General features: G+C 41.9%; 2 protein-coding genes across 2 annotated transcripts; one reads left to right on the top strand and one right to left on the bottom strand.

The window, feature by feature from the left end:
- The first annotated feature begins 3,981 nt into the window (after positions 1-3,981).
- On the top strand, positions 3,982-10,095 carry LOC120655858 (uncharacterized protein At2g33490-like). Its single transcript, XM_039933830.1, has 11 exons — positions 3,982-4,374; positions 5,705-5,777; positions 6,045-6,122; positions 6,443-6,504; positions 6,617-6,685; positions 6,965-6,993; positions 7,075-7,282; positions 7,375-7,608; positions 8,124-8,177; positions 8,292-9,204; positions 9,750-10,095. Exons 1-11 carry the CDS (start codon positions 4,264-4,266, stop codon positions 9,758-9,760), a joined length of 1,842 nt encoding a protein of 613 aa, XP_039789764.1. The 5' UTR covers positions 3,982-4,263; the 3' UTR covers positions 9,761-10,095.
- A 103-nt stretch (positions 10,096-10,198) lies between these two features.
- LOC120655859 lies at positions 10,199-15,101 on the bottom strand. Its single transcript, XM_039933831.1, has 9 exons — positions 14,850-15,101; positions 14,003-14,168; positions 13,577-13,900; positions 13,250-13,484; positions 12,570-12,716; positions 12,352-12,476; positions 11,827-12,031; positions 10,991-11,238; positions 10,199-10,607 (listed from the first exon to the last, which is right to left on the bottom strand). Exons 2-9 carry the CDS (start codon positions 14,110-14,112, stop codon positions 10,439-10,441), a joined length of 1,563 nt encoding a protein of 520 aa, XP_039789765.1. The 5' UTR covers positions 14,113-14,168; positions 14,850-15,101; the 3' UTR covers positions 10,199-10,438.
- Positions 15,102-23,904: the final 8,803 nt, after the last annotated feature.

Here is a 23,904-nt window from a genome sequence, read left to right as displayed (position 1 = left end):
ACGCCGCCGTACGGACGTGTTCAAAACGAACCGAAGTCCGTTTCGTGATCTCCTAGGGAAACACCTTTTCGGTCGACCGGCCGACCACACGCCACCGCGCTCCGTCTCCATCGTCGTCGACGGTAGAGATCTAGATGGAAAGAAGGGCAAAAAAGGAATCGAATAAGCAGAAATAAGATGAAATAAAATATCCGGATCGAAGAAAAGTCTCGATCAGCAGGTCTCCAAGCTGGCCTGATCGTCGGACCAGCTCAGCTGTTACGTGGGCACGCAAGTGCATGGAATTGGATAGGCTATATCTGCCTGAGAGAATGCATGCATGCATGCCTGGGGGCGTGCCGCGTGCGTGGTGCGGCGCTCCTGGCCACCTTTTTGACCGTGGGAAGTAAGAAACGATCCGGGCCGTCGATCGGTCAACGGTCAAACCCACGGCGCCGGCGCGTCCGATTCGGGCGGTGCGGGCGGCGAGCACGACGTACGAGGACTCGGACTCACGCCGGGCTCGTTGCTTGCTGACGCACGCAACGGCTTCGTCGTCGAGGATCGTCGGAAGCGTCAAGTTGGAACAGGATCAAGGATGATCAGTCGCCCGGATCTGTTCGTTGCTTGCCTTCGAAGCAAAGCGGTACTCGTTCGAGCGTTAAGTTCTTTATTAATTTTGTGCATCGGATCGATCCGAGTCACAGTATTGTGTGGTTTCTCGTTTTTACCCGATCCACCGTACCATCAGGATGGGCATTTCGTGGGTACACGAAAAAACTGCGATATTATTATTGATTATTACTTGCAATGTAGGAACGTTATTAACGTAAGAAAATTATTCTACTATATTGTAAGGAACATGGCACCATTTATGTCATTTCGAGTGATTTTGGTGATCGAATGACAACACAACACTTGGACTAATATGATTGTTAAGATGACCATTCTCAGGCTTTTAGGTTCAAGTGATGACAAAAAGAAAAAAAAGATAGGCGTAGCAAGAACCGATGCATGAAGCATCGGTGCATCCGATGGTTGTCGGAAGAACCGACGCCATGGCAGAAGGGAATCAAAGCCAAGTCAGCTTATGGGCACCGGATGAACCGACGGGTCAAAAAGGGGCATCGGTGCATTGGGCGTCCTATGTTCCAGAGACGATGTCAAGAGCCCAGGAGAAGATTCTTCAGCACCGGTTCAACCGAAAAGGGGCATCGGAGTATTGCGTCGGTGCAATGACGTCAGCGCCCAGGAGAAGATTCTTAAGCACCGGATGAACCGGTGATGCATCGGTACAAAGCATCTGTTCAACCGGTGATCATTGTGTCAGCTGTCAGGAGTTCAACAGCTACTTCGGGTTATGAGTGACCGGAAGAACCGACGCTACCTCAGCCAGAGGCATCGGTTCTTCCGGTGATACGCAGATTTTCAGCTGACCGTTGGAGCAACGGCTACAAGACTTGGTGGCCTATATATACGCCTCACCCCGGCCATTTGAAGATTGCTGGAGTTGCTGGACATCCCACACACACACAAGAACATCTCCAAGCCATACAAAAGCATCAAGATCATATCCTTAGCCCTTAGCACACTTTGAGAGTGTTATGTAAAGGTTAGCTCTTAGTGAGTGCGATTGCAAGGCCTTGAGCCTTTGTGCTGTGGTTCTCTAGTGAAATAAAACAAGAGCTTGGTGCGCCGGCACCTTGGAGCGTGAAGCTCGCCGGCAACGTCATCAACCCTCCGACTTGGTGTGGAGCGGCGACGACATCTTTGTGCGGGGGACGTGGAGACCCCCATCCTTTGTGGAGAAGCTCCTTAGTGGAACCCGGGGCCAAGGTGACTGTGATTGTGTTCACGGAAGAGACTTGGTGGCCGAGTAGCAATACTCTTAGTGAGTGCTACAACAACGTGGATGTAGGTGTGGCTTTGTGGCTAACCAAACCACGGGATAAACACTCGCGTCAAGAGTTTACTATCTCCTATCCCGTTCTTTAAGCTTCCGCATTTATTACTTGCAATATTTGTGACTTTACTTTCATAGAGTAGTTTCTTGTTAGGAAAGGCTATAGGGTGCATAACTCTTTTGGGATAGGGGTTTCACACTAAAACAACCTAGTTGCACATCTAGATAGCTTGTTTTAGTTTAAGTTTTGTGCAAACTAGTTGGAGCCATAGGTCTAAGTTTTTATTAGTGCCTAATTCACCCCCTCCCCCTCTTAGGCTAGAGCACCCGATCCTTACATATATTAACTATGAAACTACGGATCCTAATAAGAAATTATCAAAAACCACTTGGTAATCATTATTTTCATAATCCTCGATTAATTGCAAAATTACTTTATCGCATAAGATAAATATGATGACGTTTAATTTGTTTGAAACATTGTAGGCTCAGATTTCTCTATTTTAGGAATTCTCCGTTTTAGCTTTTAGGTTGTGTTTTTGTTCTCCAAAATACCAGGATATGAAAAATTCGGTGTGGCTGTTTGTTTCCTATATAATTTTATGAAAATAAAAAAGATAAGAACGTCCTTCCTACCCCTTCGTTCCAATTTAAATGTAGATTACTTTAGCTTTTTAAGTTAATATTTTAGCTTTTCTAGATTTATAGTGTTTGCTATACATCTAGATATAACATATGTTTCGACACATCACAAAATCTTTAAATCTTAACAAAATGAAATGATCCACATTTTCAAATGGAGGGAGTACTATATTTAGGGATCTTGTTGGTAAGCAATAGTAGCATCGTTTTCTGTCTGTTTTTAGGTACCGTCATGGACACTTAACCCTATATTTAAATAAATGCGGTAATTCTTTAAAAAAAATAAATGCGGTAATGGTATATAGTACAAGTACCATGGAGAAGAATAATCACCCGATCGTGTTTTATTTTCTTGCTTTGAGAAAAAGTAAAACCTTTTACGGGCACAATGACTATGTGTGCGTTTGTGCATCTATCCGTCTCGATCACGGTCAAAAAGTTGTCACGATAGATGGCCATGCATGCCGCCACTATCCTTTACAAAAAGTGGTTCATGACAGCGAGAAGGCTTCAACAGTCTCTCGCATCATATTACCGAGCAACAACGGAGCAAGCCGGGCGTCTCACCGGGGCAAAATATTTTTACGTTACGGAGAAAAGAAGGCAAAGTGCATCGGTTCCATGCGTGCATGTACCATGGGTTAACTACTTAGCTGCTAATTCCCTACTAGCAGTTTTATTATACTGTTATTAAAATGAGTACTCTACTAAAGTTGAATGCTTGATAACTATGCCCGCCGGATGTTATGCAAATGACTTCTCTCTTATCTGATTATAAACTACTCGCTTCCTTCCTCTCATAAGGTCAACCAGAAAAATCTCAATTGGAGTTTTATTGGAGTGTTATGAGTATTAAATTTATACGACATTGCAAATTTGCTGACATGATAGAGTCATTATAAGAAGAGAGGAGGGGGGTTTCATGGAACGAGAGAAAAGTTTTATGACTATAACACTTTTCCGACTTGGTTACCAAATTGTCGATCTTAGCAACTGAACAATAACACTTACATTCCCAACGAAGAAGAGTGGTGATGATCCCATAAAATCACCTAATTTGCTAATGTGGCAAGGAATTAAATGCCTCCCCGTCGAAACTGACTTGATCTCAGACCAGCCAAGTGGGTCCGGCCGCCTTCCTATGCCGTAGGTTGCCTCCTGTTGTGTCCCATCACTCACATCGTCACATGAGACAAGTTTTCTTCGTCAAAAGGAGGAGTAATTTGTTTCGCATTTTCTCAAGTAACAAAAGTCACCTTTTGGAATGGAACACCAGCCTGCCAAATCAGAGCGATGACCACTGTGAAATCCGGAGCTACTTGTCGGCCTCTCGTTGCAGTCGCCGTGCTCTTCTTCTTCTCCCTCCCGCGCGATTCCACTCGCATGGTCAGCCCGCGCGCGTGGGGCCCACCCGCTTCTCCATCCCATTCGCCACTAAACAAAGCCGCTATTATAAGTAGTGCGAGGCGCAATTACTCTCTCTCTCTCTCCAGCTTCCTCCATTTCTGATCTCTCTCTGTCCCTCCCGAGTGGGCTCGCTATTTTTAGCCTTCCAGAATCCAGACTCCAAGGCAGCGGCGGAACAGAGGATCGGGGAGAAGAGGAGGAAGGAGAAGAAGGCGGCAGCAGCGCCGCGACGGCTTGTCACCGTTCATTGCAAGGAGGCCCGCCGGCGAGCCGGGTTGCGGAACCATCGCGCGCGGCGTCGATCGGGGGCGCGGTAGTGCCGCCGGTGGGCGATGAAGTCGCCATTGCGGAGGCTGCGGGGCTTCGGCCACAACCACCCCAAGGAGCGCAGGGGCCACCAGCCGCCGCCGGCCAAGCTCGACGAGCTCGTGTGCGCCGGCCAGGTCCGAATCTTCCCCCTCTTTCCCCTGGCTACTTCTGGGCGAACTCTGGGGTGTGATTTTCGTGGCCCGTGATGCATTCGGAGCCAAAATTGGATCTCGGGAGGCATGTCATCCTCTGGATTTTTCTCGTATTTCAGTTCGGCAACTTAAATTGCTGTGCGGTTTTCGGGGTGGAGTGGGTTGTTAATTTCTTGTTTGGTGTCTGTTTTCGATCATCGGTTAGATGCTTAGGTGGGGAATGATCAAACGCTAGAATTCCGTTTATTCGGTCATCCAGCGCAACTGATCAAATTTTTCCTTCGGAAATTACCTTTGTGTGGAAATTATAATTTTTACCGAAGAATTGGCAGCGCTAGTTCATTGGTTCATGGCCATGCGTCCACAATTTCAAAATTAATACTTCTTGAGTGCACGTACCACGGGACTGTAATTCTTAGTTTGTAAACGAAAAAAAATATGCCAACAGTTTTGGCATCAAAATATCACGGGTGATTTTTTTTAAGGAGAAACAATAATATCGCTTAAATTTTATATTATCTTCAATTCAAGTAGGAGTTTTGTTTTTTCAAGTCAAAGTATCTTTTGGGTAAGGTAGTTGTTAGGTTCTAATCCATGAAAAAGACCTGCTACTCCTTTGCGTGTCTGCTCGGCATCACCTTGGCGTTTTGGGGCTCGGTTCTCTGCTGGTCAAAGTCTTCAGAAGGAAACGTCCATCAGAGAAAGGTGCTATAGAAAAATGTCAGCCATCCGACGTGATCTTGACCGGCGAAGACACGTTAGATCAATGGAGACGGCAGCGTGTCTTCGGTATCAGCAAGAGTCTTTCCGTCCGTCGTTTGAACGCTTGCTTTGCAACACGACGGATTCCGTTCCAGATGCCGCGTGATGTGGGCTGCTCGGACGCTACGCTGTTTGGGGGATCATAATGATGCTATATAACAAAAGCGTGTTTCTGTCTTCCTGAGGCAGACATGCAGTGTTTTGACAAATTTCTGAAAATTTCTCCTGTTGAGCTATCTTTTTCAATAATACCATGGAAGATCATAAAAATATAACTGCGGAGAAGTAGTCCCAAACTGCTCTGTTGGTGAATCGGCTGCTGCGCTTTCCATGATGCAGAATTTCATCAAGTATTTGTCGAGTAACAATGGCGCCAGCATGCACTTGTTCACTCTGATGTTAACCATACTTTAGACTAATCTAATTGTTGCAACCTGCCACATTGCTAGAACATGTACAATTTATTCTGAGTATGAGAATAAAACAATCAGACTTTCAGTAATGTTGCCTTATTATTGACTCTGAAGCATGGTTCTCATCTTCTTTGCAGGAGGTGGAAGACATGAGAAACTGCTACGATGGCTTGATTTCAGCTGCAGCTGCGACAACAAATAGCGTATATGGTAACTGATGGTCTTACTTCATATTAGGGGTGTCAATTAGTGATCCTTAGGTGCACCTCCAACCCTCTTTAGTTCAAAATTTTGTACTAATTCTCCAAAATCATATCTCATTTTAGAAAATTAGCACAAATTTTTGAACTAAAGAGGGTTGGAGGTGCACCTAAGGGTCACCAATTTGCACCCCTGCTTCATATATTGAATTGCTATTAAATGCTCAGTTGCATTGTGTCCCTATGTTTGTATCTGAGAGCTTGTTGGTCTATGCAGAGTTTTCAGAGGCTCTCGTGGAACTTGGAGGTTGCTTTCTCGCGAAAACTGCACTAAATGGCGATGACGACGATAGTGGTAAGAACATTCAGATTTTGCTGTAGCAGATAGTAAGTCACGCTTGGCTGCTAGAGGCATCTTTTACAATCACAACACGCTAAGCCATCATGGAAAGTCACTGAATAAATCATAGCGACTTCCACCATATAAAACTAGATTACAGGATCTTTCCTAAAATATATCCTAGGATGATAATGTCATTTTTCTAGAAGTACCCTTTGGACCAAAATAATTAGATCTCCAAGCGTTTCTTGATCATGGTACAACTTTGGTAGTGTTATTGTCTAATTTTTTTATAAAACAAACTTAGTGGTATATTAATTTTCTCTTTCCTACAGGTAGAGTACTGATGATGCTGGGAAAGGTCCAATTTGAATTACAAAAATTTGTCGATACTTACGTAAGTTCCTTTTGCTTTTATGTTGGATTTTTTATGGAAATGCTTCAGAAATCATAATTTTTCTTGCTGCATTAGAATATGTGACCCTGACATGATTGCATTGGTTATCCAGCGCTCAAATATCATTCATACAATTACAACCCCGTCGGAGTCTCTTCTCAAGGAGCTACAAACTGTAGAGGTTAGGTCTATGAAATTTACCTTTATATTTGTACAATTATGTATTTTGATTCAGTCTGCAAATACTAGCTGCTTGTTACCAATTATCTATTAGGATGGTTTATAAGATTGCTGATCATATTGTATCATATTGTTTGGAGGATATTTTCTGTAAATAAGAAGGGGGAAACAATTAGCCCCTGTTTTCAAGAGGGCATTGCTCTGAGATTTTTTGGATTCTGATCAACTTCATATTTTTTTCTCTAAGATCCTGACATACATTATGTTTTCTTTCATGCAGGAAATGAAGCAGCAGTGCGACATGAGAAGGTACAAACACAGCTCAATTCATTTTTTTTCTCTTGCATTTATGGTTGATACTTTTTTACCAATATTTTTTTCTTTCATCAGAGAGGCATATGAAGCAATGAGGGCATCCTATAGGGAAAAAGGAAGGTCAAGGCATTCCAAAATTGAAACATATTCTACAGAGCAACTGCAAACTTCTTTAGCTGAGTACCAAGAAGATGCAGCACTGTTCATATTTCGCTTAAAATCATTAAGGCAAGGGCAATTTCATAGTCTTTTAACACAGGCCTCTCGCCATCATGCTGCTCAGGTAGGTTTACTCTTTATCCATAAGGCTGTCAAATTGGCCCTAGGATTGGATGACCCATAACCTAACTATCCTGCTGTTCTTTCAACTTTTAGCTAAGCTTTTTCAGGAGAGGGTTGAAGTGTCTTGAAGCACTCGAACCTCAAGTAAAAGAAATAGCTGAGAAACAGCATATTGACTACCAGTTCAGTGGTCTTGAGGATGATGTATCTGACAATGGCTATTACAGCTCTGACCAGGATGATTGCAGTAACGATGGAAACCTTAGTTTCGACTATGAAATAAATGACAAGGATCAAGATTTTCTTCCTTCTAGAGGTTCAATGGATGTAAGTTCTATGGTTCATATTTTGGTGATTTTTTATGTAGCTAGCTGCCTCTTACCTTCAAGTGCCAAACAATTAATGTTGTCCACTCTTGGTCTCACAGAATAACCCTGTAAATAAGCATTGTTTCTCGCATTTTGAAGTAGATTGATGTGTCCTAAACTGATTTGACGGTTTGTTGTCTGAGCTGATTACAAGAACTAATATGGCCTCATAGACTTGTTTAGTTGTTATTCATGGGTTTACCACTTCTAGATGAATTGTTGTTAGATAATGTAATTTTAATTAATGATTGATATATGAGTTTCGGCCTATTAATCAAATTTCTAGTTTTATCATTTATATTTTCTACTTCAAAAAATAAATAGTATTTCTGTTGTGATACTTTTTCCTGATCTATTTCTTGATACTATACTTCTCACTTACATTATTGTCTTTTATTTTTTTGTAAAATGAAAAATAAATGCCAATGATCTGCATTTGTCTTTTTAATTTTTGTCTATAATTTTTGTGCCCAGTTGGATAAAAGAGATGTGAAGAATTCCCCACAGCCAGTAAAAGAAAGCAAGCAGGTCTGATTCTACGCAGTTCGTTGACTATAAGAATTTCTTGATGCTTAGCTAGTTATAATCAGATTGGGGGCCCAGCATATTCTTAAGATAATAATGCTGTCGTCTTAAATGCAGGAGGAGATCAAACAAATCAAGGGTGATGTTATAACTCCACAAGTGAAGCCTGAGTTTAACACACATTCAGCACCAATTCTTGCTGGCAATTTACCAGATCCATCTGAGAGGCTTTGGCAAATGAAGCCATCTTCAGCCAAACATTCGTACAAACTCCCAACACCAGTTGGTGACAATAACCTCAGATCAGTAGGTGCTCACAGAACACATCATTCACAACAGTTTGAAAGTAAACCTCATGTTGCAATGAATTTGTGGCATTCATCTCCGTTGATTAAACCGAGTGGCCATGTGAAAATGCCATCAAGTACTGAGGGGATATCGACGTTCTCCCAGTCAGGTTCTGATTACAAGAAGATGAAGATGGAATCTTGGTCTGGTCCAATTCCAAGCAAACCAGGGTTAAGCAAGCCATCTTCTCTGAATGATCACAGGTCACCCATGACACGACATCATGCCATGCCAGGAAATCCACAAAGTCATTCTCGGCAGCCATCATCTGTGTCCCCCAAGATGTTGCCACATCCAACAAAATCACCAAAGATTAGCGAGCTTCATGAGCTGCCTAGGCCTCCAGCCAATGTGGAGTCCCTAAGGCCTTCTGGTTTGGTCGGTTACTCTGGTCCTCTGGTATCAAAACGTCAGACTCAAATTCCTGCAGCACCAGCTCGGGCATCACCGACTGCATCACAAACCCCCTCGCCACTTCCACTACCGCCTGCTACCCTCACTCGCAGCTATTCCATACCCTCAAACAGCCAGAGGATACCCATCATCACTGTGAACAGATTGTTGGAGGTTAGAAATAGCAGGGAGGGCAGTGATATTTCTTCCCCTCCACTAACTCCTTTGTCGCTGACTGATTTGTCCCAGCAGCAAGCAGCAAAAACAAGTAGCACAAGGATTATGAAGGGTAAGTAATTACTGACAGATGATGAATTCCCATCACATTTCATTTCTAAATCTCTTACCTGCTTCAGTTCCTTTTTTCGCAATTTAGACCATGCAGAAGTTGTTCCTGGAATTTTACGCGTGATATTAGTTATTCATTATTGTTTCCAAGATTGACATGACCAACTTTCAGTTAATTTGACCTGAGTGCTCCCTGTTGAGAACAAAAAAATTGTGAAACTTTATTCTCGAAAGTGGTTGTTGTCTTTCACTAAAAAAAAACAGGAAACGAATTTAACACACAAATTGGAGCATTAAGTGTAATTGAAGAATGACAGTATAAAATACCATTGGATTACAATGATGCTAGGGTTTTACTTTTTAAAAAAAATGGAATACTATTAGAATACCATTGGATTTTTAAAAAATGGAACACTATTGGACTACGCTATTTGCATGAATTTGAACATGTGCTACTGTGCCAAAGAATCTAGATCTTAGCTGTGCAGCTCTTTGCATATGATCTTTTGCGATGAATCATCTAATAATCTTCTCCTTTTCTTGCAGGAACCTTGTGACACATACCAGCTAAATGCAGACTCATTTTAGAAGATCTTGTAAGTAGTGACTTATTGTAGGTTCATATAATCATATTCATGCCATTCTTTCATTGTACCGTCTGCGTTGTGAATGCAAAGGATGCAAAAGTAATGGATCATGTAATGCAAGAACATTGAACCTCCGGTTCAGTTTTCTGCACTAGTTGTCTGATGGAAGGGCTGCTTTCTCAGTTTTTTTTTTCTATTTTTGGAATAGTATTTTTCATTTGTTGAGATTACTGGAATTTGGTCCACAAAAATGTATGGATAAACTGAAATGAAAAGTCTATACAAAATATGATGCATGCTGGTAATGTATGTTGCCCTTGCCATAACGTGTCAACAAAGAGGCTAGGACATTTATTCTAGTGGAAAAAACATTCCATTTACTGCCTGTTTTGAAAAAGGCTGTAAGCATAAGATTTCAAAGGATCCCATAATTCCACTAATTCTCAGATTTCCGTATCACTGTTCAATCTTTGAGGAAATCAATAGACTTTCTTACAATCAAAACACATGAAAACAAAGCAAAAGATGATGGCCTTCTCAGGGCGATAAATATATCCAGTGCAGTCTAACAGTCAACAAACTGAATAAGAGATTACAGGAGTCAACAGTCAATCATTCAGTACCAGCAGAGTGAAAACTAGTACACACTCATCTCCAGCCGAGTGACTGTCTAATCCCTGAGAAAATCAGTCCCAGTGATCTTCCAATCATGGACACCCAGAAGTAGGACACTGCAGCGCTCACTTTACTGACAGCAGCCTTTATGAAGGGCATGGCAATATCTGACAGCTCTAAGAACAGGCTGAAGTAGTACCTCCTGCAGTTGAAGAGTACAATTTTATTTTTCCTAGTTCAGGTATGGTACAAATGACAAAATTAATCTAGTTATGTCAATGAGAATGTCTATCTGCAAATTTAGTCACAGGTACAATACCTTCTAGTAACACAAAATGGATCTGTAGCATTACTCTAAAGAACTCATCTTTTCTATTCCTTTTTCTTTTCTTAAAAGGAAATTGAAATGCAGTTCTGTAATTTTAAATACGACAAGACTAATGCACTTCCTACTCCACTATTCGGGGACAACCGAAATAAGCTAATGAGATACTTGAAAACTCACTATTTACTAATGCAGGTAGCATGTGAAATATTTCAATTTTCATGAAATATAGCATGTATTGTGAAGGGGCTCGGGCATACCAGCCAGTCAAAGCCCTTAATTCCTTTGTCCTTCTTGCTGGAAGGGAAAATTGGCTGATGTTAACATAGTCCAGAAGAGCAGGCACACTGGGGTTTCCAAATGCAAGCTTCCACCAATTTGTCCTCTCAGCTTGATTATCTGCTGGTTTTTCACATTTTTTTCTGCATAGAATGTATAGCTCAAACCTGTCCTCGTACATTGAAACAACTGAATCGAAGTATTGGTGCAACCACCAATTAATTGCCACCTTCCAAGGAATAAGAGGGATTAGCATGGAATTGGCAAAACCTAATAGTGCATGAACATTCGAATACAAAGATACACTGATGCCCCCCGCCCCCACGCGGGCGCCCGTATGCTTGGTTAAAATCTGGGCTCCTACCCCTTTTTCTTCTTATAATAATGATAAGCAGTTTTCCAACATGTTCAGGAAAAAAAAAAGAAACTGTTGCTGCAGATGCACCTAGCACTAAGCACAAATGTGTTCTTCCGGGTGCAGTCAACAGTAAGCTTCCAAGGTCCAAATATGAGTTCTTGGAGAATCCAATGCCTAAAATGGCATCGGTTCCTAGTCAATTACAGCCAATAACTAGAGCAAAACCATAGTTTTTTATCATTGGAACAGTAGGTTCAGTTTAAATTAGAAGTTAAAAATACATGTAAACCTAGAAGATTTTCTGATTGCTCTAGCAGGATTTGGGCTTATGAATTAAATAAGAGCAAACAGGAACATATGATCTTATTTAAAGCATTTGAACAAGAAAAACTATACGTCGAAGAACTGGAGTACAACACTAAAGGAAGAAACAAGACATGTACGATCCACAATTATTACCTCATTGCGCAGATTTTGAAGCTCTCTGGTGGACAGAGAACATAGAGCTAAGCTGGCACTGACAACTTCAGTAGACATATCACCATCAACGGACATAAGCTCCAGATAAATACTAGCAATCACATCAGCTAAGGAAATAACCAGGTCCTCCAAAATTCGTGCTCCATGTTCAGCAAGAAATTTAGCATCAAAATAGCTGTCAGACCTGCCATCAGCCCATCAGGAAGTATCAGGACAAGGATGTTGCTATGCACTTCAGAAAATGCTATTATTCAGCAAATGGCAAAAGAACAAAGTCAGTCTAGACAATTGTTCATGCAGTTTTCAAAATAAAAAAATAAATTGAACAGAAAAGATTTTTTCTAGAACATTCACGAGAGCTGTGTATCATTATATTAAGAAGAAAAGGGGTAAAAGAGCCCCAACAGAAACAAAAGCAACCCGCACAAACAAACTCACACATGCTCAAAATCAAAAGAAATTGAACAGAAAAGTTGCTACAAGAATCAAGATGTCATTTAGTACCTGGCAGAACCAAATCTTAGGAAAAAGAGCAGATCCAAATAGAGTTCAGATTTCCCAAATTTGTTAAACCTCTTGAAGGTACTATCATCCTCCTTTACTTTGCTGCTTATCATCTTCATAAGTTTCTGGAACATAAAAAAATACCTGTGATGTGGGGCATATTCGATATGGAGGAATGGACAAGGAAAACAGTTCGAAACAGTAAATTAATAACATACTTCGTTGATTTGGCCATTTTCCAAGGCCTGTTCTTCTTCAATCCATTTGACAAATACTGGTTGAATCAAACCATCTATCAAAGTAGTTGATACTTGCAACCACCTGATTTCATCGACAAGTTCGGAACTTACTGAGATATTTCTTACCTGCATGATATCATACCAATTGAAACAAGTCAACATAGTTAATTCTAATATATTCAAAAGTTCACAAGAATTGAGTCAAATGTTACTGTGGAGGAAAAAAAATCTTTACACTGGTTACACTTATAGAGTACAGTGCACAATCATAATAAACTCAAAAAAATAGAAAAATAATATTATGGGCACGCTTCATTGGCTACCAAAATGTGGGCATGCCAAAACGTGGGCAAGCCTATAAATTTTGTCACTCATTTGGTTGGATTCCAAAAAAGTAGCCCACCTAATTAAGTGTTATTCACAAATTACCAAGGTTTTGGTAAAAAAGATTGGCAAGTCCACATTTTGGCATGCCCATATTTTGGTAGCCAACCAAGCAGGCCCAAAATGACTTGATCCAAGAAAAATCAGCAAGTGGAGAGTACTAATACCCTCTTTTAGTTGAAAGTTGAAACCAGCTCAGATGCTAACTTGTAATAAACTAAGTGAGTATACATAGGCAATCCTTGTCAAACAAAGAGTTGTGGTGTGCCTCTTGCCTCCATTTCCAGGAGCTGAAATGTGATCAGAAGAAGCCGCAACCTGGGACCACCATGAATGGCAAGCATACTCAAAGGATAGATTTTTCTCTCACTCCTGAATTCATCCTCTCTGCTGTCCAAACTGGCATCTTGAACATTTGCTTGTAAAGCATCGGAAAGTTTAGCTCTCACTTCACTCCACATATGCTTGGGGTCAAGCCCAGCATTCCTTTCAGGCAAGAATTTTAGGTCCCTAAACTTGCAAAAGCAAATTGCATTAGCAGTCATTTTTCCAGCTAAGCCACCAGTCTGATATATAAGTTAATATTATGCAGCTAGTCTTACCTACCAGAATCAGAGGAGCTTGGCTCTGTAATTTGTTGATTAATACCCTGATTTCTGGCACGAGAAGATGTCTGCCCAGAAGGTACAACTCCAACCAAATACGCAAAAAGCATGCTGATAGTGAGAAGAGCTTCATCCGAAATCAGCATTAAACTTGGTGAAACCATGCTCTCAGAATCCATTAGCGACTGCAAGCGAAAACATTTCACTAGAGTTTCCACCCTGTGGCCCCTGCCATGAAAATGAAGATGAGAAGATGCAGAACTTTTCCATTCTCTTGGTGCATTGGACTGGAACGGAAGGTGAATGTTGTGGGTGTTGTTCCTGCAAGCACAGATGAATTAGAACCTAGCAATTTGAGATGAACAGGATTTCTATGAAACAGAAAGATAACCTCGATTACAAAACTTGCAGAGACAAACCAACCTCTTTGGCGTCCCAATCGAAGCACTCCTTGGGTAGAGCTTGCTGTTGGACTTGGTCCACCTCCCTTGGCACTGACCTCCTCTCAGTGCCGCCAAGGAGCACTCAGCCATTACTAGAGTTACTAGCTAATGCCTCAGAGTATCACAAAGGTGCACACGGAGCATTCCTGCATGAGAGAATAAGGATGAGAATTCGTGGCGAACAGAGAGTCATCGCTGAATCTTACTACATTGGCCCCGTTTGGTTTGTAGCGTGCTAATGAATAGTAACATTTTGACCGCTAATTACGGTGCCAAACAAAGGCAGTTTACAAAACTAACTTCAGAACCCCTGCGCTAGTGACCCTGAAGAATCTAATGAGGCATGTGACTGTGCAATTAGAGGATGGTTACTGTAGCATCACTGTAGCAAATCATCAATTAATTAATTACCGTCATTAGATTCGTCGCGAAAAGTTACACCCTCTGAAAAGGTTTTGCAAATAGACTTCATTTAGTACAGTATGCATGCGAGATTCTTTTTTAACCATGGAATAGCATGGGAAACAAACAAGGCCATTAGCACCAGAGGCGGATCCAGTACAAAACACTGGTGTGCAGTGTGCATATGGACACCCGATTTTTGTTTTTTTGGCAAAGAATCGAAGTTAGTGAAAATAATACAAGGGCGGACCCAGCATTGGACATGGGTGTGCACATTTACACCCAAACCCAATAATTTTCGCAAACGAAATCGAAGTTAGTAGGCAATATATATTGTGACTGGATTGTATATGCTTGTTTTGTTAGGGTTTGAGCCGTGCTCCGTCTCGCACAGCAGAAGAAAAGAGAAGGCGCAGCGGGCTTACCTGGCGGACGCTCGTCGCCGGCAAAGGGCTGGGCGACGACGTGAGGAATGACGCCGTCGGTCGCCCAGTCGTCGCCGCCAGGGAAGGAAGACCAAGCGAGGAGAGAGAGTCGGAGAGGAGGGGAAGGGGAGGGGGGGGGGGGGGGGGGGAAGCAGAGACAAGCCTTGAGGGGGATGGCTGCCAATGAGCCGAGCTCGAGCGAGCCTCCCACCTCCAGTCGATAGCATACCGAGTCGAGTTCGATGTGAGCCCGCGCCGAGCCTACAGCCAATGAGCCAAGCTCGAAATCCCTTTGCGAGCATGGAGCTGGTGTAGCTGGTGGTTGGAGTGGTGTGAGAGAAAAATACTGTTGGCTAGTTGGTGGTTGGAAGTTGGTGCTGGAACGGTGTGAGAGGAAAATACTATTGGGCTGGAGACTGCTGGAGCTGCCGAACAGGGTGAAGATAGCTATGGTTTGAGCCCGACCTGAATTGGCTGGTCTGCTGTAGATAAATTTAGAAGAGAATAAATTCTTGCATTCTTAAGGTCATGACATAGTGTGACTTGACAGTAGACAGAAAATAAATATGGCTGCATGTATATGAGCTTCTGCCTCTGCGTTTGCATTGTTTTCAAAAATAAATCATAGACGGTATCTATAATGGTTTATAAGACGCTGATGTATTTTATGAGGGGAAAGAGAGTGAAAATAGAAGTATATCCAGAGATTTAGATGTATCTTTATTAGCTTATGCCAAACGGTCGATAAATGTTTAAAACATTTCAGAACAAGACACTATAGCCAGCTGGTGGACGCTCATGACAATATAGCTGTATGGTCATCGAAATTTCAGAAAAAGACATTAGAAGAAACGAAGACGACAAATTACATGAATATGACTTGCGCAGAGTCCTTCCATTTTAGCCAAATAAATCTTGAAGCCATTATATTTTTTTTAATGCACATAATCCTACCGCCTGGCGCCAGAGTCATCTATGAGTTCGTCCTGGAGCTGGCCAGCTGGGTTACTCATGTACGATGACTTTGGTCGTTGTATGGTGGAAAGGTCAGTTTCTAGTCTCTATAGCTACGAAGGGATGGTGCTCTTGGCACTTCACATATGCAGTAGTAATTCCAGGTTCCCAAACATTGATTTTCTTCCATTCTCACATGCATAGGCACTCGTGTTTGACATGGCTCTGTTCTATTTTATTTCTTATTATGTACACCACGGCTTTAAATTCAATACTTTTTTCAAAATTATTTTTTTAGAATGCTGTGATAGTATTTTTTAGAAAAAGGAAGAGTTTCGACCTCTGCGATGCGCTGATTCCTATAACATTCTCAGTATAAGCACTGAGCCTATATTATGCAGCCATTTTTTAACTTTCTATTCAGCCATTTCTGTCATGGTCTCCTAGTTAATGGTTCAACAGAGAGATATAGGCAGATGTGTTTTACAATTGATTGTATGTTCATCATCTCAGTCCAGACGATTGCAATAATATCTAGAAATTTACAGTGGAACAAGAAATTACATAGGAATTTTAGAAGCTCTTTTTTTCTCCTTCTCTTAGGTTATGTGCATAAGATTTTTTTTTAGGGTTGGGGGCTATCCCCACCTAATTCATTTCATTGTGGCCCCTAACAACCCGCATGATAATCAAAGTTTTTACATCATTTGGCTAGCATAAAAGGCAATTTGTGGCATAAAGACATATAGCACATCCTAGCTCAAGGACTCAATCGTGGTATAACCACTTATAAAAGAACTACAACTCAAAACATCAGGCATCAATTTTTTTTTCATATAAGTAAACTATCTAATTTTTCTCTTTGTTTATTGTGACTCAATTAGGACCCTTTGAGTCATACAGTTGAAAAGATAGAAGGGTGATAATCAACCCGAAAGGAGGAAATTTCCGGAGCATCTTTTTAGTTGGAGAGATACGGCGGCCTTTGCAACATCAAGTGCCAATCTACTCTAGAAACTAAATAGACCCAAGTCTTTTGATTGCAGTTGTACACTTGTCACCTTACTGTATCCAAAATATCAGAGAAGCAAAGCCAGATACCCTGCTTTTGCTGCATGAAGACAAGTGATCTGATCAGTTAAACAAGTCTATCATCAGGTCTCAGCTAGATTCCCATTTCAGCAGCATTTGGTTTGCACATGATGCACAGTGGTGGAATATAAACCCGATCACTTATAATGATCGACGCATAAACCGTCATACAGATGGAAAGTTGCCGGCCAGTGTTGGTCTATCATGCATATCGATGAATTGGAAGAATGTCAAAAGGACCGGCAACATGTCAAAAGGAACTAGGATTTGATAAATGCCGAACAAGTGGATGGTCAGAAACCACGATTGTGCTTTGAACGGTACTACTAGTTGATTATGATAGACCCCTGATAATTATGGTAGGTCAGATAGGGTTATTTCTGATGCACTAAAGCAGAAAGCTATGGTGTTAATCCATTCCAGAGTGACAAGAGCAGTTTGGCTAAGTGCATGTGGCATGATTCAAACATTTTGTGACATACAAATATATACTACTTCCGTTGACGTTTGGGATAAGATGATTAGTTCAAAATAAATTAATGATTTCCTTGTTCAAAGATCGTTTATATATTTAATGATCAAGGGAGTGCTATTTTGCTCAAAGTTGCAAGTACAACCAAATATATCCATCGGTAGTCCAACGGGTACGGTATTTGCACCCTGAGGCAATACCACGGTTTGGGTCCTACTAACTAGCCCCTCGATTTGACCTCGCGTGATAATAAGAAGGCTAAGTAGTGTGTATTATATTATACTATCTCCATTCCAAGTTGTAAGTCATTCGGCAAATCTAAGTACATATATATTTTTTTTCTATGTATCTAGTCATAATCAATATCTAGGTGACTAGGTGTATAGTAAAACGTATGCATTTAGATTTGCTAAAACGTGCAATTTGAAATAGAGGGAGTATTATATATCAATCATAGCCAACTGCGAACTACAACAGATCGAGAAGAGAACAGATTCTGGTACAAGACAAAGTTATACAATCATTACAATGTCAACGTGGCATCAAACGAGCAAAAAGTTGTGGAGGCGGCACACGCAGCGGTCAAACATTGTGGTCCATCTTTCTTCGTGCTTTTCAAGCCTATAAGTACTTGAGGACACACGGTGCATGCATACACACGCAAATTGATCAGAAGAGGAGGGCCTCGCATGAGGACCAGAGCTGATTCGGTAGCCAAGGATGACTTGCCTGTGTCGATTGCTGCTGTCTCTTTGTGAGTTATGCTGATGAGCATAGGCATGTCTTCCTTGGCTACTCGAAGTAGCTCTTGTCGCCCATGGAAGGCTCTCACTCTTAGCTTATTTCCTCGTTAAAAAAATACCAGGCTACATATAACTGAGTCGTAGATCATCTACAGTACTATATAATGTATCTGTCTCTGCCACCACCTATGTCCAACGTCAATCGTTTTCGGGGCATTCAAGGGGTAGCGGTCCTCGAAGGCATTATTGTTGCCGGGGAGATAGTGATATATGTGGTGTGTTCATGCAAAGACAACAGGAAAGATTTGTATTTGTACTAGGAAAATCCGCATATGATCGCGTCCACCCATTCGGCGGATATAAAGCAAGTAAATCTCTTGAGTTGAGTTGAGTTCCATCTAGGGATGGTAATGGGATATGACTCTAATGTTCTCTTTATAATCCAACTTAACCCTTAATATTTTTTAGCTTAAAATCGAATATGATTAGAGCCCGACCCTTAAATTATTCAGGCAAAAAATTAAGGCCCTTTACCACCATCAAACCTATTTCAGTATAACACCTCCTAGTTTTATTTTCAAGAAGTCCTAATAAAATTTATTAGATTTTATGTAGGGCGAAAAGGTTTTATTTAATCTTTTCTTATTTTAGAGCATTTATGGATACATTAAAATAATTATTTAAGCCATTAAAGGTATATGAGTTTTATTCGGTTTCTTGAGCATTTATGACGTTTCATTCATTTTATTGTTTGTTCAGTTGAATTTAAATTCAATTAGACCTGTGTTTTGTGTTTTAACTTCATATGTAGGCATTATGCTGCTGATCCTTTTTTGTGATGATTTAAAGCCCATGAGTTAGGAGACGACAGGGCGTCTGCAACTTTGTTTCAGCGGACACCACTACGCCAACAAACCTTCCCACACCATCGACGTGGAATGTCATGCACTCATGGGGCACATCTGAACTCGAACTATTTAGGGGAGAGCTATTTTATTTAAGTTGGGTTGTACGAACTCATACGTAACTACCGGATGTCATGTGTGTGACAGCTAAAATTGGCATCAACCGGTCTGACCAAACGGTCTGACCGGTTTGGTGCTGTAGCTGATCCGATAGGAGCCGTCTGACCAGTCGAAAAGGAGTCCAAGTACAATTAGGTTTTTGTGGTGGATCTAGGTCTGTAAAAGGGATTCCTTGCGGGATAAGTTCATCCCACCCTATAAATATAAAGGGTCACGGCCGATTGAGATAATCCAATCAATCAAAATCAATACAACTTCTACTTTTATCGTCTTTATCCTTTTTTCCAAACCCTAGCTTTTTCAATCTCCATTGCTCGTCTCCGTGACGTCTGAAGGCGTTCTAAGTGGCGTGCCGATTCTAGAACAACCCTACATCCACCTGCCCTGAGGGGTCCCTCCCAGACGAGCGTTCGTTGGTCGTCGCCGATTCACCCCGGCGACCGGTCAGACCGGTCCCCTCGGACCGGTCAAACCGCTCCACGCAGGAGGAGCTGCAGCGAGCCCTTCCTTGCGCCGCACGACCTAGCGCGTTCGTGTGTTGATCCGTAAAAGGTGTCAACATATTTTTGGAAACTCCGCTGGGGAAGAAAGATCCTGGTTAGTGAAAACCGATCTAATCTACCCCGAGGAAGATGGGCTCTACTACCGAAATCGACAAGGGCAACATCATCCCTGCGACGTATGAGCATCTTCCCGAAGATGTCCGCCAGATGCTGGAGGAGCGCAAGAAGAAGAAGCGCGACGAAGAAGATCTACTAGCGGCGCTTGCGAGCATCAAAGTTGATCGACGAGGCAAGATTACCAAGATCAAGGAAATCGACTTCGCTTCTACCTCCACGGATGCATCTACTGAGGTAACACATGTTGCAAATAATTCATCTTCTGGTGTTACTATGGAGCAAATTCAGAAGTTGCTAGCTAAGCGTGATGTGCATTGGGCTAATTGGCTTAATTCTAGAGATACAGAATCGGCTGGTAAAGAACCAGAGATAGCCGATGAACTTCCATCTGTTTCTACTATTGCTACTTCTGAATTTTATGTTTCTCAACCATCGGTAGCATCTCTTGTGAATCAACCTCAATATGGGATGCCGATGAATTATTTTAGTGGTCAAACGGTAACACCTATATATACTGATCCTATTATGAGCATCCCCGGTTCGGCCAACATTAGCCGAACAAACGAGCTTGTTCCGTACATGCCACCAGCACCCTCCAGAAACTCAGTGTCACCTATCAGTCCTATCTCCGACGAGATGTTTGACCGATACATTGGCAAAATCGCCAGAGACCGGTTAGACTGACTTACTAGTTCGGTCCGACTGGTTCCCCCCAACCGGTTAAATCGGTGGTACCGACCGGTCCGTCCGGTCAGCTTGTTTCAAACTAGTGCGAAATGTCTACATCCACACAGCCAAATTTTTTGAGTCATTTTGATAAAGTGCTTGCTGATTATAAGAATGATTTGGCTAATGCTTAGAGAAAATTTTGGAGTGGATGTTAGAAGCAAAACTCGCACATACCAAAAGTCGTATCCTACTTCGTTTGATTCGGTTGCATACCCTGCTAGTTTTAGATTGCCTGAATTTATTAAATACAGTGGGAAGATACTAGGAGCACTTTTGAGCACATTAGTCAGTATCTTGCCCAATTAGGAGAAGGTGGTTCAATAAACGAGTTGAAAGTGCGTTTATTTTTTTTATCTCTAACCGGAACCGTTTTCTCATGGTTTTCTTCTTTGGCACCTAATTCCATTGGCTCATGGGAACAATTAGAGCAGAAGTTCCATGAGCATTTTTTCTGTGGACATGATGAGCTTAGATTATCTCATTTGACATCGGTTAGACAGTCGTGTGATAAATCTGTCAATGATTACATAAGACGATTCCGCGATATAAAAAATCGATGCTTTAATGTGAATATTGCAGAGAAAGATTTAGCAGATTTGGCTTTTAATGGCTTACGACATCAAAGAAAAATTAGAGGGCTAGGAATTCTTTTCTGTTACTCAGGTGCATCAGAGGGCTTTGGCTGTAGAAAGCCGAAGCAAAGCGTCTCATAGACATCATCATTCTAGTGTGCATGCTTTAGATTGCAATTCAGATTGTTCGGACAATGAGTCTAATGATGTATATGTTGCTGAGTTTGTTTGTCCATCTCAAGCCAAACCGTTCAGTTGTTTTGCTCTTAAGCCGATTCATAAAAATCAGCAAGAAAAATTTATTTTTGATGTGTCCAAGTGTGAAAGGATTTTTGATGAGTTATATAGAATTGGATACATGTAGATGTCACATACTATGCCGCCGCTAGAGGAGTTGAAGTGGCGAGTATATTACAAATTTCATAATACTTTTTACAAGCTACCAATGATTGCAATGTATTACGTTGTCAAATTCAGTCGGCCATTAATAAAGGATGATTGGTTGTTTCTACCATGCTGGTTGATCAGAACCCCTTTTCCAGTGGACATGTTGGAATTAAAAATCCTAAAGTACTAGTTCGACCAAGTTAAGCCGAATCGACGAAAGGGAAGAATGTAAGCATTGATGATGAAAGGCCTGAAAAAAAGCTGACACAAAAGACCTCTCAAGCCGCAAAAACACTTCGGGGGGCGAGACAAGAAGAAGAAGGCTGACAGCAAGTCGACCGATCTGACCGGCCGTAGCGGCGGTCTGATCGGTGTGCCTAGAAAATCTGGGAATTCCTCCAAAAGCAAGACAAGTCCGGGTTTAAAGGAACTCTTGGCCAAGTATGATAAGGAGGGGATTGCTCAAAGACAGAAGGGGCAATCAAGCGAAGTCGAAGATACAGAGCCATCGTCGAAACATCAAAAGCAATCGGGTCAAGGTAATTATTCTTCATTTAGTGGACCGATTGCTTCATGGTATTGCTGGTATCCTTACTTCTATGCGCCTATGGATTATAGTAGGATGCATATGCAGTCATATTAAATTCAATATCCTTCTATATATCCAAATCATGTGTCACCACAAAGACCGATTGTTGCTAACAATAATCTAGTCAAACAAGATGTTGGTTGCAGCAAAGCTAATGAGAGGAGTGTGAAACAAGATTCAAAGTATTTACAGCTGAGGTGATGTCCCTCAGGCTTGTCTCATACTCAGAAGCGAAGACTGCAACATCTGCGCAAACAGGAGTCAATGGAGCAACAAGTGGAGGCTACGCCAAAAAGGTCAGCAAACGTGAAGAAGGTGTGGCGGCCAAAACAAGTTGTTTCTACATGAATAGAGCAAGTTATGGCCGATACTTATTTATCGCCCTAAGCACAAATAATATCCGATGTAATGTTAACCATCGCCCTTAGACAATTTTGGTACAGAAGAATGTTTTTTGGTAAGCAAGTTTTACCAAAAAACAGGGGACATATGTTGACAGCTAAAATTGGTATCAACCGGTCTGACTAAGCGGTCTGATCGGTCTGGTGCTGTAGCTAATCCGGCAGGAGCTCGACTGGTCTGACCGGTCGAAGAGGAGTCCGAGTACAATTATGTTTTTTTGTAGATCTAGATCTGTAAAAGGGATTCAATACAACTTCTACTTTTATCGTCTTTATCCTTTTTTTCAAACCCTAGCTTTTCCAACCTCCATTGTTGTTCTTCCTTCGTCTCCATGACGTCTGAAGGCGTTCTAGGTGGCCTGCTGATCCTAGAACAACACTATGTGCGCCAGCCCTGAGGGGGGTCCCTCCCGGGTGAGCGTTCGTCGGTCGTCGCTGATTCACCCCAGCGACCGGTATGACCGCTCCACGCAGGAGGAGCTGCAGCGAGCCGCTCCTCACGCCGCGCGACCTAGCACGTTCCTGTGTTGATTCGTAAAAGGCGTCAACATCATGCACTCTTATTTTAAATTTTTTAAAATCAACCTCTTCGTGAGCTTATTTTTCGGTAAATCCATATGTTAGCTATAATGACCAAACAGTTGCTGCCTCATGGAATTGATTCATGGACTCACCCAAATTTTTAAACATGATTGACTCATCCAAATTCATAAATCAAACACTGAGATTTTAGGAAAATAGAAAAACTAAAAAAACTAAACATGTATAAAACAACAAAATGGTCAAAAAGATGCTTCTGCATGGAATTGATTAATGACCACAGAGTTCCCAACCTACAACAATACCATTATGCTAGTACTCTAAGTTCACGGGAAAAGCCGGTGGCCTGGCACAAGGAGTTGCCTCCTCCTCTAGGCCTTGGGCAAGGTGATGGAACATGGAAGACTCTGGAAGTCGTGGAGCCTACCGGTGGAGGAGGGTCTCTCTCTATCTCTGGGTCAAGAACAACAACATGTTCGGTTGCCTCCTCCTGCTGCTGCATCCGGTGCTTGAGATTTTTGTTCATCTTGGCAAGCAAGACAGGATTGGATGCTTTATTTGCTGCCCCTTCATTCTCTGCTCTCTCTCTCTCCCCCTGTACTGTGCATGTAGCTTTGCACAGCTGCAGTGTACTCTTGTACTTTTTCTTTCTCTCTCTCTATGTCCTGCACAAAAGATGGGCACTTATGGGAAGGAACGGATGATGGAGCAAGCCAAGGGACTTGCCACTAGACGACGGTATCGTAGTGAAGGTGAAGCAGCAGAGACTCTCCTTACCTATACTATAATTTCTAGGCAATCACCACTAGACGGACGGTGCTCGTGTCATGCCTACCATGTTTTACGACACAGAACCGGACCAAGAGAAGCATGGCTGTTGCGATTTCATTTCGACACTGACATGTTGGCGTCTCCAATGATCCACACCTCC

This window comes from Panicum virgatum, chromosome 1N (genome assembly GCF_016808335.1).
Source record: "Panicum virgatum strain AP13 chromosome 1N, P.virgatum_v5, whole genome shotgun sequence".
NCBI classification, from domain to species: Eukaryota; Viridiplantae; Streptophyta; class Magnoliopsida; order Poales; family Poaceae; genus Panicum; species Panicum virgatum.
The sequence above is the reverse complement of the archived record's forward strand: the minus strand, read 5'-3'. Positions and strand labels throughout refer to the sequence as shown.

What these genes read in the sequence shown, in the direction of transcription:
- LOC120655859 (XM_039933831.1), bottom strand. Translation starts at nt 14,112, where the DNA reads ATGGCTGAGTGCTCCTTGGCGGCACTGAGAGGAGGTCAGTGCCAAGGG. An exon ending in TTCAGCTCCTGGAAATGGAG is followed by an intron (nt 12,717 to 13,249) that starts GCAAGAGGCACA and finishes GATATCATGCAG; the next exon opens with GTAAGAAATATCTCAGTAAG. An exon ending in TTAAGGGCTTTGACTGGCTG is followed by an intron (nt 10,608 to 10,990) that starts GTATGCCCGAGC and finishes CTTCAACTGCAG; the next exon opens with GAGGTACTACTTCAGCCTGT.
- LOC120655858 (XM_039933830.1), top strand. Translation starts at nt 4,264, where the DNA reads ATGAAGTCGCCATTGCGGAGGCTGCGGGGCTTCGGCCACAACCACCCC. An exon ending in CAGCAGTGCGACATGAGAAG is followed by an intron (nt 6,994 to 7,074) that starts GTACAAACACAG and finishes TTCTTTCATCAG; the next exon opens with AGAGGCATATGAAGCAATGA. An exon ending in CAGTAAAAGAAAGCAAGCAG is followed by an intron (nt 8,178 to 8,291) that starts GTCTGATTCTAC and finishes TCTTAAATGCAG; the next exon opens with GAGGAGATCAAACAAATCAA.